This window comes from Rattus rattus, chromosome 9 (assembly GCF_011064425.1).
Source record: "Rattus rattus isolate New Zealand chromosome 9, Rrattus_CSIRO_v1, whole genome shotgun sequence".
In the NCBI taxonomy this organism is placed as follows: Eukaryota; Metazoa; Chordata; class Mammalia; order Rodentia; family Muridae; genus Rattus; species Rattus rattus.
In genome coordinates, this window is record NC_046162.1 from 44345040 (window position 1) to 44368131 (window position 23092).

Sequence of the window (23092 nt, forward strand, 5' to 3'; positions counted from 1 at the left end):
TTGGTTGTATTTGCTTCTTTTTGTTCTAGAGCTTTCAGGTGTGCTGTCAAGCTGTTAGTGTATGCTCTCTCCAGTTTGTTTTTGGAGGCACTCAGAGCTATGAGTTTTCCTCTTAGCACTGCTTTCATTGTGTCCCATAAGTTTGGGTATGTTGGAACTTCATTTTCATTAAGTTCTAAAAGTGTCTTTAATTCCTTTCTTTCTTTATTCCTTGACCATGTTGTCATTGAGTAGAGCATTATTCAGCTTCCATGTGTATGTGGGCTTTCTGTTGTTTTTGTTGTTTGTTATTGAAGACCAGCCTTAGTTCATAGTGATCTGATAGAGTGCATGGGATTATTCAGGCTGGTTTTGTGACCAATTATATGGTCAATTTAGGAGAAGGTACCATGAAGTGCTGAGAAGAAGGTATATTCTTTTGTTTTAGGATCAAACATTCTAGAGACATCTGTTAAATCCATTTGTTCCATAATGTCTTCTAGTTTCACTGTATCTGCTTAGTTTCTGTTTCCATTATCTGTACATTGATGATAGTGTTGTGTTGAAGTCTCCCACTATTATTGTGTGTGGTGTAATGTATGCTTTGAGTTCTAGTAAAGTTTCTTGTATTAATGTGGGTTTTCTTGCATTTGAAGCATAGATGTTCAGAATTGAGAGTTCATCTTGGTAGATTTTTCCTTTGATGCATAGGAAATGTTCTTCCTTATCTTTTTTGATAACTTGTGGTTGAAAGTTAACTTTATTAGAAGGGCTACTCCAACTTGTTTCTTGGCACCATTTGCGTGGAAAAAATTTTCCCAGCCTTTTACTCTGAGGTAGTGTCTGTCTTTGTCACTGAGGTATGTTTCCTGTATACAGAAAAAAGTGCTGGGTCCTGTTTGCATATCCAGTCTGTTAGTCTCTGTCTTTTTATTGGGGAATTGAGTTCATTGATGTCAAGAGATATTCAGGAATAGTGATTGTTTCCTGTCATTTTTGTTGTTAGAGGTGGAATTATGTTTGTTTTGCTATCTTCTTTTGGATTTGTTGCAAGAAGAGTACTTTCTTGCTTTTTGTAGGATGTAGTTTCCCTCCTTGTGTTGGACTTTTCCATCTATTATCCTTTGTAGGGCTAGATTATTGGAAAGATATTGTGTAAATTTGGTTTTGTCATGGAATATCTTGGTTTCTCCATCTACAGTAATTGAGAGCTTTTCTGGATATAGTTAGTAGCCTGGGCTTGTGTTTGTGTTCTCTTAGGATCTGTATGACATCTGTCAGAATCTTCTAGCTTTCATAGTCTCTGTTGAGAAGTCTAGTGTAATTTTGATAGCTCTGCCATTATTTGCTATTAGACCTTTTCTCCTTACTGCTTTTAATATTCTTTCTTTGTTTTGGACATTTGGTGTTTGACTATTATGTGATGGGAGAAATTTCTTTTCTGGTCCAAATTATTTGGAGTTCTGTGGGCTTCTTGCATGTTCATGGGCATCTCTTTCTTTAGGTTGAGAAGTTTTATTCTATAATTTTGTTGAAGATATTTACTTTTTATTTTTTATTTTTATTATTATTATTTTTTTATTCTTAGGTTTGATCTTCTCATTGTGTCTGGGGTTTCCTGGATGTTTTCAGTTAGGAACTTTTTGTTTTTTGAAATTTTTTGACTATTGTGTCAATGTTTTCTATGGTATCTTCTGTCCCTGAGATTTTCTCTTCAATCTCTTGTATTTTGTTGGTAATGCTTGTGTCTATGACTCCTGATCTCTTTCCTAGGTTTTCTATCTCCAAGGTTCTCTCTATTTGTCATTTCTTTATTGTTTCTATTTCCATTTTTAGATCCTAGATGATTTCGTTCAATTTCCCCACCTGTTTGGTTTTGTTTCTCTGTAACTTTTTAAAGGATTTTTTTTTTGTGTTTTTTCTTTAAGGGCTTGTACTTGTTTACCTGTGTTGTCCTGTATTTTTTAAAGGGAGCTATTAATGTCCTTCTTAAAGTCCTCTATCATCATCATGAGATGGGATTTTAAATCCAAAACTTGCTTTTCTTGTGTGTTGGGATATTCAGTATTTGCTGTGGTGTAAGAACTGGGTTCTAATGATGCCAAGTAGTCTTGGTTCTTGTGCTTGCCTCTCACCATCTGGTTATCTCTGATGCTAGTTGGTCTTGTTGTCTCTGACTGGAGCTTGTCCCTCCTGTGAACCTGTGAGCCTGTTATCTTTGGAGTGAGAGGACTCCTGGCAGACAAGCTCTCTGCTGGCAGGTTTTGGGTCTGAGTAGTGTGGGACTGCTTTAGCTCTGGGAGCAGATAGAGACTGGAAGCATTCTTTCCTAGGCTGCCTTGGGGCTCCTATGCCCCATGCACTCCCAGCAGGTCTCTCCTTGGACAGTCAATGGAAAGAAAATGGGGTCCCACCTGTGGGCTATGGGTTTAGGAGGGAGAGTGCTCCTGGCAGATTTGTCTCTGCAGGCAGGTTTTTTTTGACTGAAGGCTGAACAGCTGCAGCTCTGGATACAGATGGCCCCCGGAAGGCTCAAAGAATGATTTTTTAAAATGAGGATTTATGTATTTTTACTTCATATGTATGATAGTATGCCTGCTTGTCTGTACCCTATATGAATGTAGGAGCCAGCAGAGACTAGAAGCTGTGCTTGGCATTCTCTGAGACTATGGTTAAGGTAGTGTGAGCCATCTAATGTGGGTGCTTGGAATGGATCCATATCTTCTGAAAGAGCAGCAAGTGTTCTTTTTTGCTGACTCACTCTCCTATTCCCCAGAGGATGGCAGTTTTGATCCATTCTCAGTATTTACATCAAATGAACATGGAAATACAGAATATATTATTTAAAAAGCATGGGGTATCATTATAAGCCACATAGAGAGAAATTGCTGACTCTGCCATTTTTGATGCCTTAATTTCCTGAGCTGGTCCTTTCCCTTCCCTTGGCTTTGGCCAATTTTACGTTTGACCTGTTTTTGTTATGTGCAATGGCCATCTACTTTTGGCCTTGTCTGGCTGACTTTCCCTCTCAACTTTACTTGCTTACTAGCAGCTTAAGACTTTCACTTTCCCATGGGATCACCCAATGGTCCTAATGGCACTGTTCTTTTCCAGCAGAAGGGTGTTCCTGGTTTCTCCTTCTCTATCTGGCCTCTATCTCTCTACATACTCAGATTTCTTCTCAATTTTTACATTGGATGACTTCTACCTGCCACATCTGAATGAAGCTCTTCAAGACTAACTTTTAATAACTATAGACACTTAAAATGGCCAATAATAGGAACATGACCTGTTTGATCATGTTATTCTCTGCAGGCATTATTCTCGGTAGGTTTTTCAGAATGATACTGTTCTAGACTTTTAGTTCCAGGAGAAGACAACCTTTATTCATTAAGAAAACTAATGTGAATATAAGATAACAGATAAAGTGTGACTCAGTTTCCCCATAAGCAAGTATGCAGAGAATAAATTAAAGGGTATAACACAATTTTTCTTTTCTGCTGTGGCTCAACACCAGGATCTTGTGCTTGCTAGATGTGGTGCTTTGAATGAAATGTCACACTGAATCATGGGCATTTGAATGTTTTGTTCAACTCATGGCACTCTTTGGGGGATGCTTAGGTGGTACGATTTTGTGTCAGCAAGTATGTGAGACTGGGGACAGGTTTTAAAATTCCAAAGCCCTGCCCCTGTCTATCTCCTGTTTCATTTTACAGCTCACTACTCTGCCTGCATTCCCAGAAGCCTGCAGGCCTCAGGGACAACCAAGCAAGACCCAGTGATTTGCATCTGGATACCCTAAAGCACATCCATGAATGGTAAACTTCATCCTGTTCCTTGAACTCCATTTCAGGCTCACTATTCTGCATCTATTTCAAGAAGCTTGCAGGTACCACAGAACCCACTCCAAGCCCTTGCCTGTCAAGTTCCTTTAAAATACACCCAACAACCTTAAACTGTACCCACCCACTGAAGTCCATTTCATGGTTCATAATTCTGCCTGTTTTCCCAAAGGCTTTTGTGACACCAAGTATCCTGGACACTGGTACCATAATCCCCAGAAACAAGATGAGCAGCTGAAACCCCAGGAACTATGCAGTCCACAAATTCTCCAGGGGAGAAATCCTAATGGACCAGAAGTGTTGTAATTCACCAGAACTTCAGGCAACTCGGGTAGTAGTCAGAGAGGAAACACAAACCAAGGAAAATCCCCAAAAATCCATCAACAAAGATAATGTCAGAAATCAGCACCAAAGAATATAATAACTGCAAAAGACAGAGGGTTAGTGGCCAGCATAATAAAAGAGTCAACAAGGGTTGGCATAATATGACACCACCAGAGCCCAGCTATCCAACTACAGCAAGTCATGGATAACCCTAACACAGTGAAGCACAAGAAAATGACCTTCAATCCAATCTTATGAAGATGTTAGAACCCATTAAAAGGAAATGAATAAATCCCTTAAAGAAATATGGACCAATCCAATTCTTCAGAGAGTTAGAACAATTTGCAAATTCATCTGGAATAACAAAAAACACAGGATAGCTAAAAATATCCTCAACAATAAAAGGACTTCTGGGGGAATCACTGTCCCTGAACTCAAGCAGTATTACAGAGCAATAGTTATAAAAACTGCATGGTATTGGTACCGAGACAGACAGATAGACCAATGGAACAGAATTGAAGACCCAGAAATGAACCCACACACCTATGGGCACTTGATTTTTGACAAAGGAGCCAAAACCATCCAATGGAAAAAGATAGCATTTTCAGCAAATGGAGCTGGTTCAACTGGAGGTCAGCATGTAGAAGAACGCAGACCGATCCATGCTTATCACCCTGTACAAAGCTTAAGTCCAAGTGGATCAAGGACCTCCACATCAAACCAGATACACTCAAACTAATAGAAGAAAAAGTGGGGAAGCATCTTGAACACATGGACACTGGAAAAAATTTCCTGAACAAAACACCAATGGCTTATGCTCTAAGATCAAGAATCGACAAATGGGATCTCATAAAGCTGCAAAGCTTCTGTAAGGCAAAGGACACTCTTGTTAGGACAAAATGGCAACCAACAGATTGGGAAAAGGTCTTTACCAATCCTACAACAGATAGAGGGCTTATATCCAAAATATACAATGAACTCAAGAAGTTAGACTGCAGGGAGACAAATAACCCTATTAAAAATGGGGTTCAGAGCTAAACAAAGAATTCACAGCTGAGGAATGCTGAATGGCTGAGAAGCACCTAAAGAAATGTTCAACATCTTTAGTCATAAGGGAAATGCAAATCAAAACAACCCTGAGATTCCACCTCACATCAGTCAGAATGGCTAAAATCAACAACTCTGGCAACAGCAGATGCTGGCGAGGATGTGGAGAAAGAGGAACACTCCTCCATTGTTGGTGGGATTGCAGACTGGTACAACCATTCTGGAAATCAATCTGGAGGTTCCTCAGAAAACTGGACATTGAACTACCTGAGGACCCAGCTATACCTCTCTTATGCATATACCCAAAAGATGCCCCAACATATAACAAAGACACGTGCTCCACTATGTTCATAGCAGCCTTATTCATAATAGCCAGAAGCTGGAAAGAACCCAGATGCCCTTCAACAGAGGAATGGATACAGAAAATGTGGTACATCTACACACTGGAATATTACTCAGCTATCAAAAACAATGACTTTATGAAATTCATAGGCAAATGGATGGAACTGGAAAATATCATCCTGAGTGAGGTAACCCAATCACAGAAAAACACACATGGTATGCACACATGGTATGCACTCATTGATAAGTGGATATTAGCCCAAATGCTTGAATTACTCTAAATGCACAGAACACATGAAACTCAAGAAGGATGACCAAAATGCGAATGCTTCACTCCTTCTTTAAAAGGGGAACAAGAATACCCTTGGCAGGGAATAAGGAGGCAAAGTTTAGAACAGAGGCAGAAGGAACACCCATTCAGAGCCTGCCCCACATGTGACCCATACATATACAGCCACCAAATTAGATAAGATGGATGAAGCAAAGAAGTGCAGGCAGACAGAACCAGATGTAGATCTCTCCTGAGAAACACAGCCAGAATACAGCAAATACATAAACTAATGCCCTCATTAAAGCACTGAACTGAGAATGGGACCCCCGTTGAAGGAATCAGAGAAAGAACTGGAAGAAGCTTGAAGGGGCCTCAGACCCCATATGAACAACAATGCCAACCAACCAGAGCTTCCAGGGACTAAGCCACTACCCAAAGACTATACATGGACTGACCCTGGGCTCCAACCTCATAGGAAGCAATGAATATCCTAGTAAGGGCACCAGTAGAAGGGGAAGCCCTTGGTCCTGCCAAGACTGAACCCCCAGTGAAGGTGATTGTTGGGGGAGAGTGGTGATGGGGGAGGATGGGGAGGGGAACACCCATATAGAAGGGGAGGGGGAGGGGTTAGAGGGATGTTGGCCCGGAAACCAGGAAGGGGAATAATAATCAAAATGTAAATAAGAAATACTCAAGTTAATAAAGATGGAAAAATATTTAAAATAAGATATAGATATAATATATCATATATAATAATTAATTTTTCTCTCAAAATCATAGTTTCTAATTAACTTGTAAAGTGACATCTTATTCTGACACATAGTTTTGTTAACATCCTAATATATCAAATGTTTTAATTAAATTTTGTTAGAATAGGAAAAAAAAGACCCATATGTAAACTCAACATTAACTTAATGGAGGAAACTTTAAACAATTACACTAAAATCGTACAAGACAAGGCAGTCCATTGTCTCCATATCTATTCAATACAGAACTTGAAGTCTTAACTAGATCAATAACACAACTAAAGGGCACAAAAGAGATACAAACTGGGAAGGAAGATGATATGGTAGTAACCCCAAAAGTTCTATCAGAGAACTCTCCTACACCTTCAGCAGAGTGGCTGGATACACAATTAATTAAAACAACAAAACAGACAAAAAATAACAAACAAAACGAAACAAAAATTCAAAAAAGGGGAAAACAAAACAGTAACAAGAAACCTAAAAAACCAAGTCAAACAAAACCAAAAATGCAACAAACCAAAAAAATACTAGTAACTGGCCTGTGAAACAAATAAACAAAAAACAAACAAACAAACAAAAGCAACTAGTGTGTTAAGAAAGAAATTAGGGAACACCATCCTTCACAATAGCCATAAATACTTTGAATAACTCTAACCAAGAAAATGGAAGACCTCTATGACAAGAACTTTACATTTTTGAAGAAACTGAAGAAAATAGAAGATGGAAAGATCTCCCCAGGATCAGTAGGACTAACAGTAAAAATGGCCATCCTAACAAAAGCAACCTACAGATTCATTACAATTTCCATCAAAATACTAACACAATGCTTTACAGACCTTAAAAGAACAATGCCCCATTTTTGAATATGGGTTTCAGAGCTAAACAAAGAATTCACAGCTGAGGAATGCCGAATGGCTGAGAAACACCTAAAGAAATGTTCAACATCTTTAGTCATAAGGGAAATGCAAATCAAAACAACCCTGAGATTTCACCTCACACCAGAGAGAATGGCTAAGATCAAAAACTCAGATGACAGTAAATGCTGGAGAGGATGTGGAGAAAGAGGAACACTCCTCCATTGTTGGTGGGATTGCAGACTGGTACAACCATTCTGGAAATCAGTCTGGAGGTTCCTCAGAAAATTGGACATTGAACTACCTGAGGACCCAGCTATACCTCTCTTGGGCAAAAGATGCCCCAACATATAACAAAGACACATGCTCCAATATGTTCATATCGTAGCCTTATTTATAATAGCCAGAAGCTGGAAAGAACCCAGATGCCCTTCAACAGAGGAATGGATACAGAAAATGTGGTACATCTACAATGGAATATTACTCAGCTATCAAAACAACATGACTTTATGAAATTCAGAGGCAAATGGTTGGAACTGGAAAATATCATCCTGAGTGAGCTAACCCAATCACAGAAAGACATACATGGTATGCACTCACTGATAAGTGGCTATTAGCCCAAATGCTTGAATTACCCTAGATGCCTAGAACAAATGAAACTCAAGATGGATGATCAAAAATGTGAAGGCTTCACCTTCTTTAAAAGGGGAATAAGAATACCCTTTGCAGGGAAGAGAGAGGCAAAGATTAAAACAGAGACTGAAGGAACACCCATTCAGAGCCTGCCCCACATGTGGCCCATACATATACAGCCCCCAATTAGACAAGATGGATGAAGCAAAGAAGTGCAGACCGACAGGAGCCGGATGTAGATCCATCCTGAGACACAGCCAGAATACAGCAAATACAGAGGCTTAATGCCAGCAGCAAACCACTGAACTGAGAACAGGACCCCGTTGAAGGAATCAGAGAAAGAACTGAAGAGCTTGAAGGGGCTCGAGACCCTATATGTACAACAATGCCAAGCCACTAGAGCTTCCAGGGACTAAGCCACTACCTAAAGACTATACATGGACTGACCCTGGACTCTGACCTCATAGGTAGCAATGAATATCCTAGTAAGAGCACCAGTGGAAGGGGAAGCCCTGGGTCCTGCTAATTCTGAACCCCCAGTGAACTAGACTGTCGGGGGAGGGGGCGCAATGGGGGGGAGGGGGGAGGAACACCCATAAGGAAGGGGGAGGGAAGGGATGTTTGTCCGAAACCGAAAGGGAATAACACTAAAAATGTACATAAGAAATACTCAAGTTAATAAAAAAAAAAAAACAATGACTTTATGAAAATCAAAGGCAAATGGATGGAACTGGAAAATATCATCCTGAGTGAGGTAAACCAATCACAGAATAACACACATGGTGTGCACTCACTAATAAGTGGATATTAGTCCAGATGCTCGAATTACCCTAAATGCACAGAACACATGAAACTCAAGAAGGATGACCAAAATGCGAATTCTTTACTCCTTTAAAAGGGGAACAAGAATACCCTTCGGAGGGAATAGGGTGGTAAAGTTTAGAACAGAGGTTGAAGGAACACCCATTCAGAGCCTGCCCCACATGTGGCCCATACATATACAGCCACCAAACTAGATAAGATGGATGAAACAGAAGTGCAGGCTGACAGGAACCGGATGTAGATCTCTCCTGAGAGATACAGCCAGAATATAACAAATACATAGGCGAATGCCAGCAGCAAACCACTGAACTGAGAACGGGACCCCTGTTGAAGGAATCAAAGGACTGAAAGAGCTCGCAGGGTTTGAGACCCCATGTGAACAACAATGCCAACCAACCAGAGCTTTCAGGGACTAAGCCACTACCCAAAGACTATACATGGAAGGACCCTTGGCTCCAACCTCATAGGTAGCAATGAATATCCTAGTAAGGGCACCAGTAGAAGGGGAAGCCCTTGGTCCTGCCAAGACTGAACCCCCAGTGAAGGTGATTGTTGGGGGAGAGTGGTGATGGGGGAGGATGGGGAGGGGAACACCTATATAGAAGGGGAGGGGGTTAGGGAGATGTTGGCCTGGAAACCAGGAAAGGTAATAACAATTGAAATGTAAATAAGAAATACCCAATTTAATAAATATGGAGAAAAAACCAAAAGAACAATACCCAACTTCATGTTGGGTGGAAAAACAAAAACCCAGGATAGCTAAAAGAATCCTACACAAATAATAGAACTCTGGTGATTTCAATGGAGGGATTGAGACACAAACACAGTCAAAAAACAGACTCACAATTCTTCCCATGTACAAGATAGGCAAGGGTAAAAGATGCAGCAGATTTTGAGAGAAGGCCAAGTAATGCCTGGACCAACTTGAGACCTATGCCATGAGAGGGAGCCCACGCCCGACACTGCTAATGATATTCTCCTATACTTGAAGATAGGAGCCTAGCATAACTGTCCTCTGAGAGGCTTCACTCAGCAACTGATGAAAATTGAAGCAGAGACATACAGTCAAACATTACATGGAGTTTGGGGAATCCTGTTGAAAGGGAGAGGAATGATCGACAGAGCCAGAGTCACCAAGGACATCACAAGGATACCTACAGAATCAACTAAGCTGGGTCCATAGGGTCTCATAGAGACTGAGCTGCCAACAGAGAGAATACACTGGATGGATATATGTTTCTGCAAATGAGTTTTCAGGAGGGGCTCCTTAAGTGGGAGCAGGGCCTTTCTCTAACTACATTGCCTTTGGATCTTCTAACTGTCTTGCTTTGTCTAGCCTAAATAGAAGAAGATGCACCTAGTCCTATTTCAAGTTGATATGCCAAGGCTGGTTGATATCCATAGGAGGCCTCCTCTTCTCTGAGAACAAGTGGAGGAGGGATTAGTGGGAGGAAATAAGGTGAGAGTAGGAGGAGTAGAGTGAGGGGAAGCTGGAGTCTTGACTTAAAGCAGGTAAATAACTTAATTAATGGTAATAATAAAAATATTTCAAATTCTTGAGCCATTCCCACTACATGGCTTCTGCTTCCTGCTTGTGGTACAAGCTCTCAGCTGCTGCTCCAGTCACCATGCTTTCCCTGTGCCATGATGGACCCTGATCCCTCTGGGACCATGAACCCAAATCAACTCTTGTAAAAGTTGCCTTGACCATGGTGTTTGATCACAGCAAAAGAAAATTATCCAACACAATAAGCAATCCCTCTACCAGTGAGTTCCATCCTTAGTCCATGATATTTTGAGACAGCATCACACTATGAATCCCAGGCTAGACAGGGATATCTGGCCTTCTTGCCTCTGCTTTCTGAGTTTCCAATAACAGTCGAGCCCAGCTTCTCCAATTCTTAGTGCTGTCTTCTTTGAGAAGTAGAATTCTGGCTGATACCAAACTTTGTTATTTTGATCATTGGTATACCATCACTTTTCTGCAAGTATGTTTTTATTAGTCAATCCTAATCATATAAAAGAGTCATGGAGACACCTTCCTGCCTGTGTGTAACATGGTTTGATTACATTTACTCTTTTCCCTACTTCCCCCTTCTCAACCTTTCCTGTTCTCTCACAGTCGCTTCACTACTTTCAGGTCATTTGGTTTTCACAAGAGCTTTTGCTTTATTGTCAAAACTGGTGTTAAAGTCCTGAACAAGGACTCTTCCTGTTTTAACCTCCTGAATGATGAAATTTCAGACTTATGCCAGCTAGTCCAGATCAGATTATTAGGAGAGAATGTTTCAACTTGTGAAAACAGAAGACTTATTTAAAAACATTACTACCTCTCCTCTGAGATCTCTCTATGTAAATAAACACTCCTTTTTTTATACCCACTATGTGCTTAGTCGTGGTAAGAGTCACTCCCTATGTAATTAGAGTAGTTGGCTGTCTTTCTTCCCAGTTTCTGTGATCCTTGGACAACAATTGCATATCTTCTCTTGTGATTGATTGTTAGGTTATTGTATAAAATAATAATGAATATTTATGGAGTGAATCACATAGAGGGAGGTGAGACACATACTGATACTAAGTAACCACTATTGTACAGGGGTAGCAAATCATGGAAGAACTCGACCTTGCTGCTGGGATTGGCGGGAAGTTAGGGACTCTTTCAGGTGAGTCCCAGGGCCAGACTGCCTTCATTGACACATACACTTATTATCTGGGCAGTGATACCATAGGGACTCTAATACATATACATTCTTAGGTTATGGGGAAAGATCTCAGAGTCCAGGTTACCTTCATGGGAAGAGCAGATGGTACTTGCAGGATAAGCTATATTTCAGATAGAAAGCATATTAAGAGGGAGGATCTGTAACTATGGTCATTGGAACTCCATAAAAGATGAAAATGATTTGAATAAGTGCAGCTGGGTGGTCCTCAACAAAGCACAGGGAGAGACAAGTTCATAGTTCCATCCCATAATCAAGCACACCAAAGCAAATAGTGAAATGCTTAGAACATGTGGGCTCATGGGATCCACAGAGAATCTGGAGAATGGGTTGTGTCTAGATACTCACAGAACCATCCTGGGGGCCAGCAACTTCTGTTCCTGCTGTCCTTTCCTGTTCAGCTGAAGACTCCTCACATGAGAGAACTGAATGCAGAAAGTGACCACCATGAGCTCCATGTCTGTCTGTATCACCAGGTGCTTCACGTTTGTCTGGAGCACTGTATATGCCCTATCATTTGTGCCAGGCACTACTGATCCTTGAAGATCATGCAACATGTGTGTCAGGAACTCTTTTTCTTGATTTTCATACAGACAGTGGAGCAAACCTAGACAATGTGGTGGATGGGTTTGGGATTTCCCTAGGATGAGCCATAGCAGTGTAAACTTTTTCTTCCCAGGAAGGTTGCAGGAAAAGAACTTTTCCATTTCTTTCAATCCCTTCTTACTCGAAAGACCAAATAGGAAGCGCACAGTGGGTGCCTCAAACAGGTTTTGTCTTCCATACCATTCTACCAGTGTTTCTATAACTCTGTCATTTTCCATATCACCAAATCTTTCTTTACTATCCTCCAAGATGTAGGACATCGCTGCAAAGAACTCCTGGAGACACAAGTGGGCAAAGCTGTAGCTCAGAGAGCTGGGCTGCCTTTGAAGGACACCGATCTCCAGGAAAGTATCAATGGCATCCTCTGCTAACCCTTGCTTACAGAGGTCGCTTTCACTGAACAGGGTCCTTCTTTGGCAGATCCCCTCAGCAGCCAGTGAGCAGAGGGTCCTAAGCTGGGTCCTCAGGTGCTGACCTGGGATTGTCAGGGAAAGGTATTTCAGGCAGAGGGCTGTGGTGGTCTGTGAGGTCAGTGAGAGTATTCCACCCTGCTGCATCTGCTTTTTCAGGCAAGTGCAGACCAACCAGCACACCCAGGGCACCTCACATAGGGTCAGGAGCACTGGGTTAGATTCAACCAATCTAAAAGCAGTAATTGCATCTCTTTCTTCTGCAAAATATTTGTAGAAGTAGTCCTCCCGTTCAACCTTTTTGAATCCTAGGACTTCCACCTGACATGGCTGCTCCAAGGAAGGAATGATTTTCTGTAGAGCTGGTGTCCGAGCTGTGAGCATTAAGGAAGCCTCAGGAAGGATGGATTTCCCCAGCAAACTCCCCAGCAGTGTGTGCACAGGTTGTGCTTGACTCCAGTGCACACATAGCTCAGGATTCTGGTCCTCCAAGACCCATGCTGGCTCGTCTATGCCATCCAGGATGAAGAGCAGCTTCTCAGGGCAAGACAGGATCTGACTGATGGGAGCTGTGGGCACTTCCTGGCCTTGTGCTATGAGCTCAGCCAGACTCAGCTGCTTGCACTGGGCCAGCTCTCTGCAGCTGAAGAAGAAGACATGCTGGAAGCGATCCCTGTAGAGCTGGCCTTCTTCCCAGGCTCTCCTCACCTGCCTGGCCAGTGTTGACTTCCCAATCCCAGCAGCCCCCTCTATTATGACTAATTGAGGCTTTTTCTGAGTACCTATGCTTGGGCCAAATAAGTCTTGAATCTCAATCATATGTCCTTCTTCTGGTGCACAGGAATGCCAGCTTTTCCTGACCATGTTCTCTGAGCTTCTTGGGCACAAGTTTTGGAAGAGTAGTAGGTTTGTGAAATTTTGGAACAAATTTTCTCCTTTCAGTGACCATGTGGGGTAAAGTGTCTCTCTCCTTGCTTTTATATACTTCTGGAAGGGTAATGCAATGGAAGAAATTTGAGCAGAAGTATTTACACTAGTGTTTGTGTGTTCATTTAATCCTCCCTCCTCCCTCCCTCCCCTCCTCCTCCCTCCCTTCCTCCCTCCCTCCCTTTCTTGCTTTTTGTCTTTTCCTATTTCTTTTCCTCCTACCTTCCTGCCTGCATTTCTTCCATCCTTTTTTGATCCTTTATAATATGGATGTGTTTAGTCATCTGTCTAAACTGTACATCATATACGCTGTAGGCATTGGTATATCTGAAAAGTGTAGGGCAGATTATGTGAGTTTAGAGGAGAAGATTCTACTTCAAATGGTCATGTGACTAATAATAATGCTGTCTGATTTTCATTCATGCTTCAGACATTTATCATTTTCTTACTCTGTGCCAGACCAGGCTGAGAGTAAAGGGTTAAGTTCACAGACACGAGTTTGTCTTCATTCAGCCTATGAGATGATCCAGTAGCTCCACTGAGCTCATCTTTACTCTCTGTGATTTGGTGGCTGTTGTCTCTCCCTGTAGGAGGCTGCGGAGTAACGTGGAGATTATAGACAGTGGAGTGGATGTCTGCTCCTGACAAATCTTATCATATCCATCATTGCAGTCCTGAAAACATCGCACTGAAGTTTTGAGAGTCTGATCTGATAGGAAGGTCTAGGAATGCCATAGAGTTCATGTTTCAGGATATAGTCTTGGCCCCTTTCCCCAGGCTTGGTAATCTCAACTGTATTTTGACTGTACTCCAGATATTTTTGGTAACAACATGTCCTGTATCTGGCTAGTGTTTTGATGTGTTTTGTTCCCTCTGAGACAGAGGTTGAAACTCAGTTGCCAATGTATGAATAAGGGATACTTAAGACTAAGGGATACAGGTATAGTGTGTGTGTTTGGAATCATGGAGTTAGGCCCCTTCATAATTGATGAATATTTTTCTTCTCATTTCAGAGAGAAGTACTTTTTCTTTCCTGCAGGCACCTGTTTGCCTTTATATGCTCTTCTTTGATGCTGAGTAGTCATAGTTTACAGTCATAGACATCCAGCATCCATAACTATGCAGGTTTGACAAAAAAAACTGAGCATGGTGCTGTAGATCTACAATTCACTACTCAGATGACAGAAGCAGGAAAAATCAGGAGCTCGAGGACAACTTTTTTACATGGGGAATTTGAAACCATTCTAGGCTACAGTCAACCAATCCATCAATCTATCAATCAATCAGTCAATTAGTCATTCAATCAGTAACACAGTCAACCATCCAAAAATAAGAATAAAATGTTAGCCAGTTTTTGTTTTCTGTTCTGGCAATGAAAACCAAATTCAGACATTTGTTCTTCATTAACATACTTCAGAGTTTACTACTGCCCACTATGCTAAGCTTCACCTCTCTTGCTCTACTCCTGTTTCCTCTAACCAGTGTATCTGAGGATTCATTTTCCCAGGTTTTGACCACAACACAAATCTCATCTCAGCATCTTCAATGGAAGGAACTCAAGACAAGACAGATAGTAGGATGACCTATGGATCAGAATCTAAGTTCAGTCCTCAACCCCAGTCAGTTGCCTAAAGTACAAGGTAGCTGTACTGCCATGGATGAGGTGTTGGAGATAATTTGGTGAGAACACTGAGTGTAGCAACAGTTCACACAATTATCCCTTGAGGGCCTGGCTTTAGGGTCCAACTTCCCTCTGAAATCAGGATCTATAGGTCTGCACATATTGTCTTCTGAAGGAACACTTCTAACACCTCCTGAGTGTAGCCAGCAGGCTGCTCATGTCTGTGGCCAAGATCTGCCTGTCTCAGGGCGTGTCTCAGAGCAAGTACCTTAGCTCTTCTCAGAGCACTTTCTTCAAGACCTTCCAACTGAAATGTATCTGTCATTATGCAAACACCTAAATTCTCTTAAGCTCAATCAGACTGGAAAGGCATATTGTAAAAGCAAGGTGGTTAAAAAACTTGTTCCAAAGCATGTGGACTAGAATTTTTATCCCAAGACTCCATTTACATGCTGAGTGTGCATTTTGGTCTACCATATTTTGAGACCCAGAAAGCTGAGATGGGGGCTTCCTCAGGGTAAGATGGCTAACCAGCCTTGCTACATGATGAGCTCTGGGTGTAGGTGACTGGATATTTTTCCTCCATGAATAAAAGAGCAACTGAGGAAGATTCCTGACATCAATTTAGTTCACTCGCACATACATGCACATTGTGACTCCCCACTCATATATGCCATCACACATGCAAACATGCATGTACTTACATATGCAACACACACACACACACACACACAAAGAAGAAGAAGAAGAAGAAGAAGAAGAAGAAGAAGAAGAAGAAGAAGAAGAAGAAGAAGAAGAAGAAAGCCAATAAAAACTCATATAAAGTGGATGGAAGTGGGAAATATTCTACTTAATGATGTATCCATTGCTGACAGGGACAAATGTCACAACTTTTCTGTCATGTATGTATTCTAGCTCTACATATTTTGATTTGCATACTTAAATTGTTTTTCAAGTGTTTTAAGTTCTTGGAAGTTTTCTACTTATAACTGACTTTTACATGGTTCCCATCTTTCTCTAGTCCCTGTATAATTCTCCTGAGTCCTCTCCTTCCTTTTCAGATTTAGAATCTTTTTTCTTTAATATCTGCCTTGTCTTGAGTTCCTTCCAATAAAGATGATGAGATGAGATTTTTGTTCCGGTCACAATGTGGAGGATGAATTCTCAGATGTGCTGGTTGGAGGAAACAAGATTAAGGCAGGAGAGGTGAAGCTCAACAAAGTGCACAGTTACAAACTGGAGCATGTTAAATCAAGAACATATGCCTGAGATGCCATAGGAATTGTGGAGCAGCCTGAGATGGGACCCTTCCAGTCTCCATCTGTGCCCTGAGCTAAGGCTGTCCCACAGCCCACAGAACCCAAATCCACCCTGGAGAGAGCTGGTCTGCCAGGAGCACTCCTAAGTGCTCCTAAGATTACAGGCTCACAGGCCCACAGGAGGCACAAGATCCAGTCAGAGACAGCAAGACCAACTAATACCAGAGATAACCAGATGGCGAGAGGCAAGCACAAGAACCTAAGCAACAGAAACCAAGACTACTTGGCATCATCAGAACCCAGTTCTCCCACCTCAGCAAATACTGGATATCCGAACACATTGGAAAAGCAAGTTTTGGATTTAAAATCACATCACATGATGATGATAGAGGACTTTAAGAAGGGGGGAGGGGGATGTTTGCCCGGAAACCGGGAAAGGGAATAACACTCGAAATGTATATAAGAAATATCCAAGTTAATAAAAAAAAAGAAGTACATAAATAACTACTTAGAGAAATATAGAGAACACAGGCAAGCAAGTACAAGTCCTTAAAGAGGAAATAAAAAATTCCTTAAAGAATTGCAGAAAAACAGAACCAAACCTGTGAAGGAATAGAATAAAACCATCCAGGACTTAAAAATGGAAATAGGAACAATAAAAAAATCACAAGGGAGACAACCCTGGAGATAGAAAACCTAGGAAAGATCAGGAGTCATAGACACAAGCATTACCAATGGAATACAAGATAATGAAGAGAGAATCTCGGGACAGAAGATATCATGAGGAAAACATTGACACAATAGTCAAAGAAAATGTAAAACGCATAAAGCTCCTAGCCCAAAACATCCAGGAAATCCAGAATACAATGAGAAGATCAAACCTAAGGATAATAGGTATAGAAGAGAGTGAAGATTCCCAACTTAAAGGGCAAATAAATATCTTCAACAAAATTATAGAATAAAACTTCCCTAACCTAAAGAAAGAGATGCCCATGAACATGCAAGAAGCCCACAGAACTTCAAATAGATTGAGCCAGAAAAGAAATTCCTCCTATCACATAATAGTCAAGACACCAAATGCACAAAACAAAGAAATAATATTAAAAGCAGTAATGGTAAAAGGTCAAGTAACATATAAAGGTAGACCTATGGTAATTACACCAGACTTCTCAACAGATATTATGAAAGCTAGAAGATCCTGTACAGATGTCATACAGACCCTAAGAGAACACAAATGCCAGGCCAGGCTACTATATCCAGAAAAACTCTCAATTAACCTTGACAAGAAACGAAGATATTACATGACAAAACCAAATCTACACAGTATCTTTCCACAAGTCCAGCCCTACAAAGGATAATAGATGGAAAACTCCAACATAAGGAGGGAAACTACACCATAGAAAAGGCAAGAAAGTAATCTTGCAACAAACCCAAAAGAAGAGAGACACACAAACATAATTCCACCTCTAACAACAAAAATAACAGGAAACAATCTCTATTCCTTAATATCTTTTAACACCAATAGATTCAATTTCCCAATAAAAAGACATAGACTAACAGACTGTTTCTATAAAGAGGACCCAGCATTTTTCTGCATACAGGAAACATACCTCTGTGACAAATACAGACACTACCTAAGAGTTAAAGGTGGGAAAAATATTTCTAAACAAATGGTCCTTAGAAACATGCTGGAGAAGCTGTTCTAATACCAAATAAAATCAACTTTCAACCAAAAGTTATCAAAAAAGATAAGGAAGAACACTTCATATTCATTGAAGAAAAAATATCTATCAAGATGACCTCTCAATTCTGAACATCTATGCTCCACATTTATGCAAGGACACCCACATTTATAAAACAAACTTTACTAAATTTCAAAGCACACATTACATCACACACAATAATAGTGGGAGACTTCAACACCACACTCTCATCAATAGACAGATCATGGAAACAGAAACTATACAGAGACATAATGAAGCTGACAGAAGTTATTAAACAAATGGATTTAACAGATATCTATAGAATATTTCATCCTAAAACAAAAGAATATACCTTCTTCTCAGCACCTCATGGTACCTTCTCCAAAACTGACCATATAATCGGTCTCAAAAACGAGCCTCAATAGATACAAAAAGTTTGAAATAACCCCATGCATCCTATCAGATCGCCACTGACTAATGCTGGTCTTTAATAACAATGAAAACATCAGAAAGCACATATACACATGGTAGCTGAACAACACTCTACTCAATGACAACATGGACAAGGAAGAAATAAATAAAGAAATTAAAGCCTTTTTAGAATTTAATGAAAATGAAGGCCCAATGTACCCAAACTTATGGGATACAATGAAAGCAGTGCTAAGAGGAAAACTCATAGCTCTGAGTGCCTCCAAAAATATTAGAAAAAGCACATATTAACAGCTTGACACACCTGAAATTTATAGAACAAAAAGAAACAAATACACCCAAGAGGAGTAGACAACAGGAAATAACCAAACTTAGAGCTAAAGCCAACCATTGGACTGAGCATGGAGGAGTTTAAGAGAGGACATAAGGAGTTGAAGGGGTTTAAAACCCATTGGAAGAACACAATATCAACCAATCAGATACCCCAGAGCTCCCAGGGACAAAACCACCAATCAAACAGTAGACATGGGGGGAACCCATGGCTCCAGCTGCATATGTAGCAGAGTACGGCCTTATCTGGCATCAATGGGAGAAGAGCCCTTGGTCCTGTGAATTCTTGATGCCCCAGTGTGGGAGAATGCCAGGGCAGGGGTTGGGGTGGGTTTGTGGGTGGGAGCACTCTCATAGAAGCAGGGGAGGGATGGGATGGAGGGTTGCAGAGGAAACCGGAAAAGGGATAACATTTGAAAGAGTAAATACATAAAATATCCAATAAAAAGAAAAAGAAGAAAAAAGAAACAAAGAGAACTATGCAGAATCAACAAAACTAGGAGCCAGTTCTTTGAGAAAATCAATAAGACTAACCAGAGGGCAGAGAGACAGTATCCAAATTTACAAAATCAGAAATGAAAAGGGAGACATAACAACAGAAACTGAGGAAATTCAAAAAATTATCATATCCTACTATAAAAGCCTTCCCCCCAAAAAAACAAAACTGGAAAATCTGGAGGAAATGGACAATTTTTTAGACAGATACCAGGTACCAAATTTAAATCAGGATCAGATAAACCATCAAAACAGCCTTTAACCCCTAAAGAAATAGAAGCAGTCTTTAAAAGTCTTCCAACAAATAAGAGCCCAGGACCAGATAAGTTTAGTGGAGAATTCTATCAGACCTTCAGAGATGACCTAATATCAATACTCTTCAAACTATTCCACAAAATAGAAACAGAAGAGCACTATCCAATTCTTTCTTTGAAGCCACAATTCTGCATATACCTAAACCACACAAAGACCCTACAAAGGAAGAGAACTTCAAACCAATTTCCCTCATGAATATCAATGCGAAAATACTTAATAAAATTTTTCCAAACAGGATCCAAGAACACATCAAAACAATCATCCATCATGATCAAGTAGGCTTCATCCCAGGGATGCAGGGATGATTCAATATATGGAAATCCATCAATGTAATCCACTATATAAACAAACTCAAAGAAATAAAACCACACAGTTATCTCATTAGATGCTGGGAAAGCATTTGAAAAAAATTCAACCCCTCTTCATGATAAAAGTCTCAGAAAGATCAGGAATTCAAGGCCTACACCTAAACATAGTAAAAGCAATATACAACAAACCAGTAACCAACATCAAACTAAACAGAGAGAAATTTGAAGCAATCCCACTAAATTCAGGGACTAGACAAGGCTATCCAGTCTCCCTCCCTACTACTCTAAGTCCTAGCCAGAGCAACCAGACAACAAGACAAAGTCAAAGGGATACAAATTGAAAAGGAAGAAGTCAAAATATCACTATTTGCAGATGATATTATGGTATACTTAAGTGATCCTAAAAATTCTTCCAGAAAACTCCTACAGCTGATAAACAACTTCAGCGAAGTGGCTGGATATAAAATTAACTCAAACAAACCAGTAGCCTTCCTCTACTCAAAGGATACCCTTCACAATAGCCACAAATAATATAAACTACCTTGGTGTGACTCTAACCAAGCCAGTGAAAGATCTGTATGACAAGAACTTCAAGTTTCTGAAGAAAGAAATTTAAGAAACTCGCATAAGATGGAAAAATATTCCATGCTCATTGATTTGCAGGAGATAACATAAATAAAGTGGCCATCGTATCAAAAGCAATCTACAGATTCAATGCTTTCCCTATCAAAATTCCAACAAAAATTTTCAGAGACCTTAGAAAGAACAATTTGCAAATTCATTTGGAATAACAAAAAAACAAACAAACAAACAAACAACAACAACAACAACAACAAATCCCAGGATAGCAAAAACTATACTCAACAATCAAAGAACTTCTGGGAGAATCATCATCCCTGACCTCAAGTTGTATTACAGAGCAATCATGATAAAAACTGCAAAGTATTGGTACAGAGACAGGCAGATAGATCAATGGAATAGAATTGAAGACCCAGAAATGAATCCACACACCTATAGTTGCTTAATCTTTGACAAAGGAGCTAAAATTATACAACAGAAAAGAAGTTAGCATTTTCAACCAATGGTGCTGGTTCAACTGAAGGTCAGCATGTAGAAGAATGCAAAATGATTCATTCTTATCACCCTGTACAAAGCTCAAGTCCAAGTGGATTAAGGACCTCTACATAAAACAAGATTCACTGAAATCAATAGAAGAGAAAGTGGGGAAGAGCCTGGAACACATGGGCACAGTGGAAAGTTTCCTGAACAGAACACCAATTAGCTAATGATCTAAGAATTGACAAATGGGACCTCATAAAATTGCAAAGCTTCTTTAAGGCAAAGGACACTGTAAAGTGGACAAAATGGTAACCAACAGATTGGGAGAATATCTTTACCAATCCTACATCTGATAGAGAGTTAATATCCAATATATACAAAGAATGTAAGAAGTTCAACTTCAAAGAATCATATAACTCTTGTAAAAATTGACTACAGAGTTAAACAAAGAATTCTCAACCAATATCAAATGGCCAAGAAGTACCTAAGATATATTCAACATCCTGAGTCATCAGGGAAATTCAAATCAAAAAGAACTCTGAGATTCCCCCTCACAGGAATCAGAATGACTAAGATCAAAGTCTCAGGTGACAGCAGATGCTGGCTGGATGTGGAGAAAGAGGAACACTCTTCCATTGTTGGTGGGATTGCAAGGTGTATAACCACTGTAGAAATCAGTCTGGCTGTTCCTCAGAAAATTGGACATAGTGCTACCTGACGACCCAGCTATACAACTCCTGGGAAAACACCCAAAAGATGCTCCAACATATAATAAGGACACATGCTTCACTATATTTATAGCAGCCTTATTTATCATAGCCAGAACCTGGAAATTACCCAGATGCCCTTCAACAGAGGAATGGATATAGAAAATGTAGTACATTTACACAATGGAGTACTATTTAGCTATTAAAAACAAAGACTATGGCACTCAAGCTGCAGGAATACTGCAGTCAGACTGCACCTGGTCTGAAGGACCTGTCAAACAGCTCCTTGCACCCAAATCCTGTAGGGAGAGCTAGACCTTCAGAGGAGCAGACACACCTGGGAAGCCAGAGGAGACTACTCTTGGACAACAATTCTGATTTTAGAGGAAAACGCCTTGCGCCATCTGGGCCCTCTGTGCACAGGGACCTGAGAGAAGGCTGAGCAGGCGATTGTGGTTGCTGCCCTCATGGAGAGCTGAAACCCAGCTCTGAGGAGTGACTTCAGGCCCGAGACCAGAGGTAAGACCAACTTTTCTGCTCCAAGTGACCTGACTGGTGGACTCAGGACACACACTCACAGGAACAGCTGAAAACCAGTAGGCAGAAATGACTACATGCCTGAAAGCAGAACACTCTGTTACCATAACTGGCTGAAAGAAAACAGGAAAACAGGTCTAGAGCACTGCTGGCACACAGGCCTATAAGACGGTCTAACCACTGTCAGAAATAGCAAAACAAGGCAACACCAGAGACAATGTGTTGGCAAGAGGCAAGAGCAGGAACCCAAGGAATAGAAACCAAGACTACATGGCATCATCAGAGACCAATTCTCCCACCAAAGGAAACACTGAATATCCAAACACACCAGAAAAGCAAGATCTAGATTTAAAATCACATTGGATCATGATGATGGAGGACTTCAAGAAAGACATAAAGAACTCCCTTAGAGAAATGCAGGAAAACACAAATAAACAAGCAGAAGCCTATAGAGAGGAAACACAAAAATCCCTGAAAGAATTACAGGAAAACACAATCAAACAAGTGAAGGAATTAAAAATGGAAATAGAAGTAATAAAGAAAGAACACATGGAAACAACCCTGGATATAGAAAACCAAAGGAAGAGACAAGGAGCTGTACATACAAGCATCACCAACAGAATACAAGAGAAAGAAGAGAGAATCTCAGGAGCAGAAGATTCCATAGAAATCATAGACACAACTGTCAAAGATAATGCAAAACAGAAAAAGGTACTGGCCCAAAACATACAGGAAATCCAGGACACAATGAGAAGATCAAACCTAAGCATAATAGGCATAGAAGAGAGTGAAGACTACTAGCGCAA

General features: G+C 40.5%; 1 protein-coding gene across 1 annotated transcript in view; it reads right to left on the minus strand.

The window, feature by feature from the left end:
* Positions 1-23092, minus strand: part of LOC116910289 (NACHT, LRR and PYD domains-containing protein 1a-like) — a 58409-nt gene that overhangs the window by 12861 nt on the left and 22456 nt on the right. Inside the window, exon 4 of the mRNA XM_032914161.1 lies at positions 11929-13583. Within this exon, the coding sequence (XP_032770052.1) occupies positions 11929-13583 (1655 nt within the window). The remainder of the gene's footprint in view (positions 1-11928; positions 13584-23092) is intronic.